The 12097-nt window shown below is 38.0% G+C and overlaps 1 protein-coding gene across 1 annotated transcript in view; it reads left to right on the forward strand.

Annotated features, from left to right (window-relative positions):
* The window catches only part of opcml (opioid binding protein/cell adhesion molecule-like), a 167427-nt gene that overhangs the window by 112816 nt on the left and 42514 nt on the right, over positions 1-12097 (forward strand). The window contains exon 3 of the mRNA XM_036595450.1: positions 3495-3620. Coding sequence (XP_036451343.1) covers positions 3495-3620 — 126 coding nt within the window. The remainder of the gene's footprint in view (positions 1-3494; positions 3621-12097) is intronic.

Raw genomic sequence — 12097 nt, forward strand, 5'->3', positions numbered from 1 at the left:
GAGAAAGCCTTTTTTCTGACCTCATTTACAGCTTTAATCAAGCCTGAAATTTTGTTCCGAACCCAAACACAGCCTGAGAACATTCTGTCCAAGCCTGACCTGACCTGACACAGAGCATTGCTTTCTGAGTCCAACAGAATTGTCAGAAACTGACCCAAAGTGACCCATCATCGCACAAAGTGTGGAATAAGACCTGATATTTCTGAATTTTAATAGTGCTGGTTAAATTACCGTGTAGCATAAATAATAGCTGTCAATAGATCATGGATAAATAAAATAAGTTAAACAGCCTTTAAGTACAAGTTATTCATCTTCCAGGAGACATTTCTGAGGAGATTAGGAATGAAGTCACCCACTTGCTAAGAAAATGAGTGTAAGAAAAGTGTAAGAGTTTCCACAATGAGAGTTAGAAAAAAATAAAACATGTACAGAAAGCATGACTCCTAACAACTGTGCAAGACCTAGTAGACCTAGTTTTCTTCTGTTTCTCAAAGCTTTCAGAAAATCAAGCACCACTCACTTTAGATCCGATAAAATCCACAGGTGATCGTGTCCATCTTTACACTGTCAGAAGAAGACAGCGCTATGGGTCTGAAAGGATGTAGCTTTTAAGTAGTCCTTACTGAGAAAAGAAAATAGACAGAAAAGAAGAACATCTGCAGATTAAACAAAGAAGCTGCTGGAGTTCTCAGAACAATGGACTGACCACCCCAGAGTCCAGACCTCAACATCACTAAATGTGTTTGGAATTACTTGAATTGTGAGAAGCAGAAAGTGCAACCAGCTTCTAAGACTGAACTTTAAAGGTGTGGAAAAACATCCTTGCAGATTTAAAAAAAATAAATAAATAAATAAAAGCTGAAAATGTAGATATTATACTTAGTTGTTGGGAATTCTGTGTAATTATCTGCCAAATGCATAAGTCTGTTAAGTATATTTGTTTTTTGTCAGCCTATGTAGAAAAAGCTGGAGAAGGAAAGCTGACTGTTGACCTTATGGTGCACAAACTGTGCTTTCGATTGCGATGTCTGTCGTAACAATAGCAGAACCCTTTTTGGTGCTATATACAACTATTTTCAAAACGGTTCTATACAGAACCATATCTAACATATGAAGAACCATTTCACTATGCAAAGAATCATTTAAGGATGCGAATGGCTCTTTGAGTGTTCATGGTTCTGTATAAACCATTGTCTTTACTAAAGAACCTTTGAAGAACCGTTTTTTTAAGAGTGATACACTCAGAGTCAGGGTGTGATTGAATTATAATATAATGACTCTCATATCATTGCAATACCCAACAAAGTTAGGTGCTGCCCTACTTAAATAGGTAGGTTGTGGCTCATAAATGCTAAAAATCATTAACCCTTAAGGTCATATTTTTTACACATCAAAGTAAATACAATAACAGCATTGCAGTATAAAAAGAGAAGAGTAGATTAGACAGAAATGGGTGCTTTTGCTTCAGCATTAAAGGGTTAACAAAATAGACAAGCTAGAAAACCTACAGAGTTCCTCTGTACCTGTTATTGATGTGTGTGTGTGTGTGTGTGTGTGTGTGTATGCCTTCCCAGAATCCTCCCTGGAATTTCAGTAAACAAAATTTACCATAAAATATTTACTTTTTGAACAAACGTAGATAACAGACTCTCCCATTTCGGGCCAGCTTGGTAGCGAGCCAGCCAAATGATATCTTTCCAGGTTGCTAGCTGCCTGCTTGGCTCTGACTGAAAAGGAGAAGATAGAAGACAGGCAAGCTGTCATCATTCCGCTCGCGGTCGAAGTTATGTAAACAAAATGGGCTTCACATTGGAGGGGTGCCCTACACAGCTATCAAATCACGTCAATCAAGCAGCGGAATGGGGCTGACTCATTGAGGCGCCGGACTCCGTAGTCCACAGAGGCTATGTTTAGACTAGCCTTGTAGAGAGTTAGGCTTTTCACGATGGCGTCAAGCCTGAAAGAGTTTGCGGCAGTCGCTTTTGTTTTTGTTGTTGTTGCAAAGGCCCCTAGAAAGTAGGGACTATCTTGTGTGGTCCAGTGTTAAAGGACTAGTCCCAAGTCATGGAGTTGCTCATGACTTTCAGTGTCACATTGCAGTATCAAAAGTCGACTTGCTGGCGAGGAATGTTTACACAAACAGTGTTCAACCAAAAAACTAGCCAAATGTACACACAGCTAAAGTTGTTGAGTTAATTGGGGGAAGTCTGGGTTCTTAGGCTGTTGCTAGAATTCTCTGGATGCATATAGATTGCAGTGGCTTGTAAAAGGCTGATGCTGTGTTTCATCACTCCGGCTGTTGAGTACACGCTGGGCCGCGTCCCCGCAGAGAACGGCTTTTAAGAACGCATCCCGCAGGACCCCCCTCGCTGTGCATTACTGCACATGTGGACTCAAACTGTCTTCTTTTTTGCCTCCGCTGCTCCCCGTAGTCCCATAACTGAATGTAGTTAACATGAAATTTTGCAGACTAAAATGAGAAAACAAAAATTTATGATTGATTAAAGTGGGACAGCATTGCTGGATTAGGCTTCGGTGGAGTTCCTGCAAATGTTTGATGTAAAAAGTAAAATATAATAAAATTTCTGTCCTGTGAAGGAAGCGTTCCAGTTTAGAGAGGTGAAACACATCAGTACTTGGGTTTTTAAATAATCAGGGCTGCTAGGCCTTTGAAGGTTCCTTACTGTGTTGTTACTGTGGGTTTGCAGTATTGTTTAAATGCTTTAATACATTTTCCATCCTGTTTGGGAGACTTGCTTTCAGTTTTTCAGAGAAATCTATGGGATATTTTATGGGTCTTAGAAGTTGGTTGAATTTTCTGCTTCTTACGATCCAAATAATCCCAAACACACTCAGTGATGTTGAGGTCTGGCCATTCTTCTGAGAACCCCATCAGCTTTTTTATGATTAATTTGCTAATTTTCATCTTTTTCATGCATCTTCTTTTCTCAGTAAGGGCTTCTTGACAGCTGCTCATCTTTTCAGACCCATAACATTGAGTTTTCGTCTCACAGCGGAAGGATGGACAGAAACACCTGTCAGTTCTGAACAAGAGTGGAGCTTGATTTTCACCAGTCTCTCCATGATGAAAGCTTTAAGTGCTGTTTATCTGATGGTGACGGTTTTGGTGGTCTACCAGGTCTTGCGTGGTTATTAGGGGTCTCATTTTCTCTGCATGTTTTAATAAGTTTCTTGAGCTCCAGTTTTGGAAACTTGGAAACTATTTTTTTTTTTTACTTGTTTCTCTTCCTTATGCAAATGTATCATATATTTTAGCCTTACATCTATATCTCTGACCTTTGCATAGAATTTGCACTTTCAACAGAATCTCTCTGCTTGTTTTAATGAGCCTCAACTGAGAAATATAATTCATATTCATGTAACTCATATAAATTCACATAAAATTACATTTTTTATCACCAGTGATAATGTCTGTGCTTGTCTTCAAGTCTATTTCTGAACATCTTTTTTTTTGTCTTCTTGTTGTGTTACAGTTCCTGCCAGGATCGTGAACATATCCACAGACGTAACGGTAAACGAGGGCAGCAACGTCAGCCTCATGTGTCTGGCCATCGGACGACCCGAGCCCAACATTATATGGAAATATCGCTCTACCAGAGGTGAGGTTTCTCTTCCCTTTCTCGCCTCCTGGAGCTCCCCAGGCCCCATCTCCATTCTTCCTGTGTTTGCCCTAATTGTTTTAAATGTCAGAAATCAAGGCAAAACTTACAAGCTGACTGTGCTAATAATTGATTTTGATTTGTGTACTTCGTGATGAATTATTGATGATGAGGCCTTGACTGTCTCCCATGGCTGCTGAGGCATGACCCAGTTCTGTTGGAGAAATGAAGAGAACGTCTTCATAGCAGCCTGAGCGATGCGGGTCTGTTCTAACGTGTTGTGAGCTTTTTGTCCTTTTCTCTAGCTTAGCTTTGCAGCTAACATAGTTAATACACATCAACAGTGACGCAGTGTAGACTGTCGTTTTTTTTTTCAATATTCTTGGAGGTAAATCAAATATTAGCCGAGCTTGACGATGAAAAATGACAACTTGCCTCAGCATGTTGTTGGTGTGATTTTACTTCTGAGATGTCTTCTTGCTTTTTCTCCTGTGATTCTGTGCAGCGTCAAACAACATAATAGTGATTATACATTGAGTGTTTTGTTTTATTTGAATGTTCTTAAATGTAAATCAGTTATTATTTGAGCACAATGATAAAAAATGACAACTTGCATCAGTGCGTTACACATTGCTAGTATTACTTGAATTCTGGGTCATGTCTTTACCTTTTTGCCTTCTGGGAGCTTCCATCCAAAGTCAAACTGCATTATGATGACAAGCTAACAGTATTAATAGAAGATCAGCAGTGATGATACATTCAGTGTTTTGAATGTAAACCAATTATTTGAGACAATGGAAAATGACAACTTGCCTCGCAGTGTTTGTCATTGTTGGTCATTGTTGGTCATTGTTGCCTACTTGCTAAAGCTTAAGTAGGTGATTTAATTTAGAAACATTTTTTGTTAGATTTCTTGATATACTCTTCACATCCTGCTATGCAATCAATAAATCTAATGACAATAAAAAGAAAAAAATCTTATCTGTGGAAGACGCAGGACTGTAAAAACATGCACATTTGCCTACTTACCTGCCTCATGACCTGCCAACGTGCACACGATCTGCACCTGTACTCATTTGTGCAAGTGCAGAGTCCATCATTTAGCTCCACACACACACAGCTGAAAGGCAGCAAGCTAGGTTCACATGAATGGCAGAGAAAGTTACGCATACCTACAACAGCTTACACTGCTAACGAAAGGAAGAAAGACAGAAGAAGAAAGGGCTTTGAACAAGAGTGTGCTTTTCCAACGATAGCAAAACCTGAGGGAGCTGAAAGGCTTGAAAAGCAACGATAATGTTGCATTTTTTCTGTTGGACAGGTAATTATCTGGTTTGTTTTGTTTATGGGGGAATTTGTTATTTTCCTGAATTATGTAGCCAATGTAGGTAGCTACCTTTGTAGCTACACTGTGTATTTGTCCGTACCCCATGAGCGTTCATGTGTTTTGGGGAGTGGCTTTGAAAAGAGGGCTGGACTTAGGGGTGGGATTTTTTTGGAGTGGATTGTTTCAAAAGATTATGAGCTACATTGGCGTAGTGTAAGAATTTTAAATGTAAATCAATCATTATTTGAGACTAAACAATGAAAAATGTAAAAATATTACACAATCTGATTTTACTTCTGCCTTTTTTGCTAAAGCTTATTGTTAATAGCCTTCTGTGATTAATAGTGTTGATATAATTTAATAATTTCAATATAAATCAATCATTGATTGAAAATGATGACATGAACCAGAGTATTGCACATTGTTGGTCTGATTTTACTGTAATGTCTTTGCCTCATTGGCTCTTTTTAGATGACTGAGCACTGTCAAACAGTATATCAGACAACAATTCAGTGTCACAAAATCAAAGTTGTGTTTTATTAGAATATTCTTAATTATAAATCAGTTATTATTCAAATATGGCAATGAAAAATAATTTGCATTTATATGTTACATGATGCTGGTCTTATTTAAGTTCTGCCTTTACTTTTTTACCTTGTGAATGGTCACATGTGGGGTCAAACAGTATTATAATGACAAGCTGACGAACATAAAAAAAAATTGATTCTAAATCATTTGCTATTTAACTGACAGCTTGCCTCAAAATATTATACACTGTTGGTCAGATTTTACTTTTTTTCTTGTTTTCCTTACAAACTCTTCTTATAGCTTTTTTTCAGACTAGACAATGAAAAATGACAACGCGCCTCAAAATATTGCACATTGTTGGTTAGATTGTACTTCTGAGGCATTTCTTTGTCTTTTTGGCTCTTCATGGATGGTTCTGTGCTGTGGCAAACGGCATTATGATGACAAGCTAACAGTAATAGATGTCAACACCGATGAAACATTCGAAATTTTGAATGTAAATTAGTTACTATTCAAATGAGAACTTGCTTCAAAACGTTGCACATCGTTGCTCTGATTTTACTCGACACATGATAAATATTCTTGAATGTAAATTATTCATTATTTGAGTTTAGACAATGAAAAATGACAACATGCCTAAAAATATTGCAATCTGGTGCTCAGAATTGACTTCTCAGGCATAGATCTGCCTTCTTACTAAAGCTAAATATTAATAGACATCTGTGATGTTAAATTGGAAAGATTTTAGTTCTGAGATGTGAGCCTTTGCCTTCTCGCCTCTTTGCGGGCCTTTCTGCGCAACGTCAAACAGCGTTAAGATGACTGAGTGAGTGCGAACCCCCCACTGGCTTGTAAGGAAGCATGAGCACATGCAGTTCCGTTAGGTGAATGATGGGTAAAAAGGAGAGTCTAATATAAAACAGAAAATCCTGAACCCTGCTGCTTGTGCCTCTCTGCTAAACCCACCATTATCACTGCATATCATATTCATATCCATCTGCTTTATTAAACTCCCGGGCAACCTGTTATTACTAAAACTGGGGCTGGACATGCAGCGGCAACACAAGCAGCCAATACCGAGCTTTCCGAATCACTTCTCTGAAAAGCAATATACACGCCTGCAGGCAGGTTGTCCTTTAATGCCAGCGGTCGTGCGGAGACGGCCCGTTATCTGGGCTGACATTTCTCCTGGAGTCCTAATGAAAGAAATGAGATGTGAGGGATGTTTTTGTGCCTTGTGAAGACTTTCTCAGCAGCTGTAAGAACTTGAATGTTTCTCTAGAGTGACATTTATCAGGTTCTTCTTTTTTTTTTTCTCTCCCTTTTTTCCCCCTGCTTAACATTTGTCTCTTCGAATCAGGAAAAAACCTTGAAGATAAATTGAGATGGATTTTTTTTGCATCTGAAGTAAGATGTAGTCATTGCCGCCTCACAATTGAAGGACATTTCAGTGGGCAAGCGTGCGGAGAAACAATAGCGTTCTTGACGGAAAATGTCGGAACTATCGGCACAAAGCACAAGAGCCGGATCGTGCTCAAGGGTGAGCGTCGAGTAAGATCCGATGTCAAATATTTCCTGCATTTGATATGTCTAGACATGCGGCTTCAGCGTTAGTTTATTTGGGGTTATTGTAGAAAGCTTTGGCCTTATGAAAAAAATCCAGGCCTGCACTTTTTTTGATGAAACATTGCGCCAATATTTGTCCAACCCTGAAATCATCTGTGGCCTGGAGAACTGCCTCGCCATGCTTAAAATAGGTCAAGTCCTCGCTGCTGGCTTGAGGAGCTACAGCCAGTGTTGAAAGTCTTTCTCAACTTTTTGATGAGTGAATTTATGTGTTTTCTCTGCGTCATTCTGACATCTGAGGCTCGGAGGTTGCTCTTGCTGTTGTAAGAGGATCAAGCCCGCTAATTTGGTTTTGGCAGGCGTTGATTGACAGCCCAATGGCACTGTGGTCTGACATGGCAGCCTGGTGGCAGCTTTCTTGTTGGCTTGAACTCAGCCTGTTGTTCTCCAAGAAAGCATTGCATGCCATTTGCTGAGGCGGAGCTGTCAATGAGAACAATGCTACCTGCTACTGCTCTCTGGAAGATGATGAACTATGTGTGCTTGTGTGTGTGTGTGTGTGTGAGCGTGTGCATTTAGGCTTGTGTGGGTGACTGTGTATGTGTGTGCAGCACAATAACAGTAAAATACCATATTATACTGGATATGGTATATTGCTTGCTATTGGTATTGGTATATGAAGATGATATTGTGATTATATTTCCACATATTGTGATTATATTGCAGTTACATAATGGCATATTGAGATTATATTGTAGTTGCATAGCTACATATTGAGATTATTTTTCTATTATATTGCTGCATATTGAGAATGTATGGTAAATATATTGCTACATGTTACTGTTATATTGTGATTACTTTGCTACATATTGAGAATATATTGTAATAATATTGCTACATATTGAGATTGGATTGCAATTACATACAATTTGGTTACAATTTGAGATCAGGGTTTTTCATTAGCTTGTAAATATCGGTATTTGACTGGTAAAAATCCTGTCTGACATAATATCTGTTACAATTTTTCATTCAGTCCATAAAACATTTATAGTAAGTAAAATCCTGCCTCAGCACCCCCCTAGTCCATTCATCAGAGACGGCACTGCATGTTTTATGATGTCACCTCCGTCAATTACAGTGACTTTTCACTGCTCCTTCTACCATAAATACACATTATTTGCTGTAAACATAGAAACCTGCTGAAGAACAGAATATTGTTGTTTAAATATAGATGTTTAAATGTAGCCAAAATCTTGGCTGGGCTATAATGATAGAGCAAGTTAGCTTATATGCTCTCGTTCATTCAGCTATTAGCTGCCTAACCTTGATTTGATCATTTATGAAAGGCAGTGCTTGCTTACACTGATTTAATGGTGAAGACATTTGCTTGATATGTACTCATAGAGAAAGAGTGGTACATTTTAGGTTATAAACAACATCTCAGACTTTTCATTAGCAAAGAGTTTTTAGTTTAAGTTGTTGGAGAGCATGCAAACGAATGGGATGGCCCATCTTGCTCATGTGATGACACAGTGTAGTTGTTCTATTTTACCCATAGGTCCAGCTGTTAAAATTTCCAAGCAGAAAGATTATATTGCTATGTATTGTGGTTATATTATGATTATGTTTCCGGATAAGATTATATTTATACATGTTGTGATTATTTTGCAATTATTTGGTGTTATATATTGTGATATATATTTATACTTTAAATATATGTTTAATACTTCATTGGCACTAATAAAGAACTCTTAATGTTAACTTTAGGACACGTTTACTTCAAATCAATGTGATCTGACTGCTCACCATGTGGCCACAAGGGACAGGGGGCGTCTCACTTCCTGCTCTAAAAGGCAGGGGTGTGGCTAAAATAAGGCTCTGCGTATGGACTAAAACTCTTTGTGTTTTGGTAATGACAGGAAAACAGCATTTTTTTAAATAAAGTTTTAGTAAAAATTTTAAATCATAAGAATTAGACATTTTTCAGCTTCACTTTAAAAGAAATAAAAAAAAATAAATAAAAAAGTAATGTTAAGTACTATTTTCACAAATTAAAATGTAGTGGTTTGGGACAGGCACCTCCCAATAGAATGTACCCTATAAATTATACATTTTGTTTTTACATTCTCAATAATGCATAACATAATTAATGTAAATATCTTGGGGCTAAACACTTACTGTGGGACCACCATTTGAAAAATGTTGAAGTGGTCCATATATATTTTAATCACAATTGTATAGTCATTCGATTACTACATATTGAGATTATATTGCAATTATATTGTGATAATTATATATAGTGATAATATTGCTACACATTCTGATAACATTGTGATTATATTACCACATATTGAGAATACATTACAATTATATCACCACATATTAAGATTATATTGCTTTAATTATATAGATTATATCACAACTATAATTCTACATATTGATATTATGCTGTGATTAAATTTATACATATTGTAATTTTTTTTTAATTACTACATATTAAGGTTATATTATGGATGACTTGTTATATATTCTGATTATTTGGCAATTATATAGTGATTATATTGCTACCTATTAAGATTAGATTGTGATTTTTTGTGATGTTGTGATGCAATGTGATTATATTGTGTTTATACTTTGATTATTTCGCCACTATATAATAATAATGTTGCTACATATTGTGATTCCAGTGTGCAATGCACTATATTGAAAAACATCATTGAATCTTTGCTATGGTTAAATATTGTTTTTGACAAAAGGTGTAAGAAAGGGCTCATTTAGAGGCTCATTTGCATATTGCAGCCTTCTGCTGTATCGTTATTGCGAAAACCGGTATTGCGATCATCAATATATTGTGCAGCCACATGTATGTGTATGTGTCTGTGTTTATGCGTGTTTGTGTGTGTAAGTGTCTTTCTGTGTGTACGTATTTGTCTATGTGCTTGTCTACTGACTCACAAACACTAGCACAATGTATTTTAAACCCTTACTGATAATTGAATTAGACGAATCTGCAATCGCTGAAAATCTGCTCAGAAAATTGTTGTTTTCAAGTGGCCAGCTGTCACTGTTTGCTTGCCGCTTCTTCATCCGGAGCATATGGCACAAGACTGGATCCATCCCCTGCAGTTGACATTGCACCATTTGGCACTTTAGAAAGCTGGAGTCAGTCCCCCAGCAGCCACTGGCTGCTTCCGTCAGTGGGAGCGCTCCAGCCTCAATGGCTTTAGATCTGAAGACTCGCATAAACCCACACTTCATCTTCCACCCAGAACACTCCACACACTCGCAGAACTCTTAATACTGTAATGCGGAATGTACACCAGAGCTGGAAAAAATCGGCCCTGTCCCACTTTCCCATCCACCTCCTGAGAATCAGCTTGCACTAGGACTGAATGATATTGAGCAAAAAGTCTCATTGTGATAAAGTTTTTGTAAAAATGCTGCAATATTTGAAAAACAAACAAAGGAGCCAAAGTTTGATCCTGATTGACTGTAAAATCAAGCTAATTATCACTCTCACAATAGCAGAATTAAGACAAGGAGTTCTATATTATAGCTAAGGGTCTAATTATATGAAAAGATTACTACGTTACAATTTTGCACAGGTAGAAAAATTACAGTTTATATGGGTGACTAATCAAATTCTAAAAATACAGTTTGAGTATTTATTATGTTTTTTCATGGGAAGAAAATATTCAAAGGAAATGATTAAAAAAAAAAACAGATTTGAACAGGATTGTAAACAGTTTACACTTTGCGCCTTGACATGAGCGTGTTGCCATGGATGTGTTGCTAGGGACATGAAAGGCACAAGGCTGAAGTTAGCTACTTATTTACACCTTCTGTAGCACAGCTGGCATTTCGAAGCAAAATGACAAAACCAAACTGGTGTTCACTGCTTGCTGAACCATGCTGTTCTGAGACCTCCCCTGACTGTGATTGGTGCCAATCACCATGTTGTGTGCTCTGAGATCTCCCCTTGATTGTGATTGATCCTAATCACCACAGTGTTAATTTTATGACCTCCCCCTGGCGGTGATTGGTCCCAACCACCATGTTGTTTGTTCTGAGACCTCCCCCTGACTGTAATTGGTCCTAATCACATTATTGTTCATTTTGAGACCTCCCCCTGTTTGCAATTGGTCCTAATCACCTCATTGTTTGTTCTGTGCCCTCCCCCTGACCGTCATTGGTCCTAATCGCCTCATTGTTTGTTCTGAGACCTCCCCCTGACTGTCATTGGTCCTTTATCACCACAGTGTTCATTTTGAGACATCCTCCTGACTGCAATTGGTCCTAATCACCTCATTGTTTGTTCTGTGCCCTCCCCCTGACCGTCATTGGTCCTAATCGCCTCATTGTTTGTTCTGAGACCTCCCCCTAACCGTCATTGGTCCTAATCACCTCATTGTTTGTTCTGAGACCTCCCTCTGACTGTGATTGGTCCTAAACACCGCAGCGTTAATTTTGAGACTTCCCCCTGACGCGATTGATCTTAAGCACCACAGTGTTTATTTTGAGACCTCCCCCTGACTGCAATTGGTCCTAATCACCATGATGTTTGTTCTGAGACCTCCCCCTGACTGCAGTTGGTCCTAATCACAGCATCATTCCTTCTGAGATCTCCCCTGACTGCGATTGGTCTCCTGCACTTACGTATGACAGCGTGGTCAGCGAGGTGACAAGTGTTCATCAGCATTCAAAGCATTCATTGCATCAGTTTACTCATTAGCTCATTCGTTACTCAGCGAGCTCAAAAATGAACTGATTTACTTTCAATAATTTTGAATAAAAAATATATGGTTTAATATTATTGTTTATGTACTGTTCTCTTGCTGCCTTTAACTAAATATCCTTCATTACCTCTTTTAGTTAATTATGTATATTAGATATGAATGCATGTCCCTAATTGCTGTGAATTGCACGACACTGAAAACACATTAGAGAATACTTGATGTGAAACGGTCAAGGATGGGCCTGTGCTATTTTCAACCACAGTTGTTTATTTTTGTTAGATCATGTAAAATTCGTGATTCATTCAAACACCCAAAGATGA

The sequence above is a fragment of the Colossoma macropomum genome, unplaced genomic scaffold, assembly GCF_904425465.1.
Source record: "Colossoma macropomum unplaced genomic scaffold, Colossoma_macropomum, whole genome shotgun sequence".
Classification (NCBI taxonomy): Eukaryota; Metazoa; Chordata; class Actinopteri; order Characiformes; family Serrasalmidae; genus Colossoma; species Colossoma macropomum.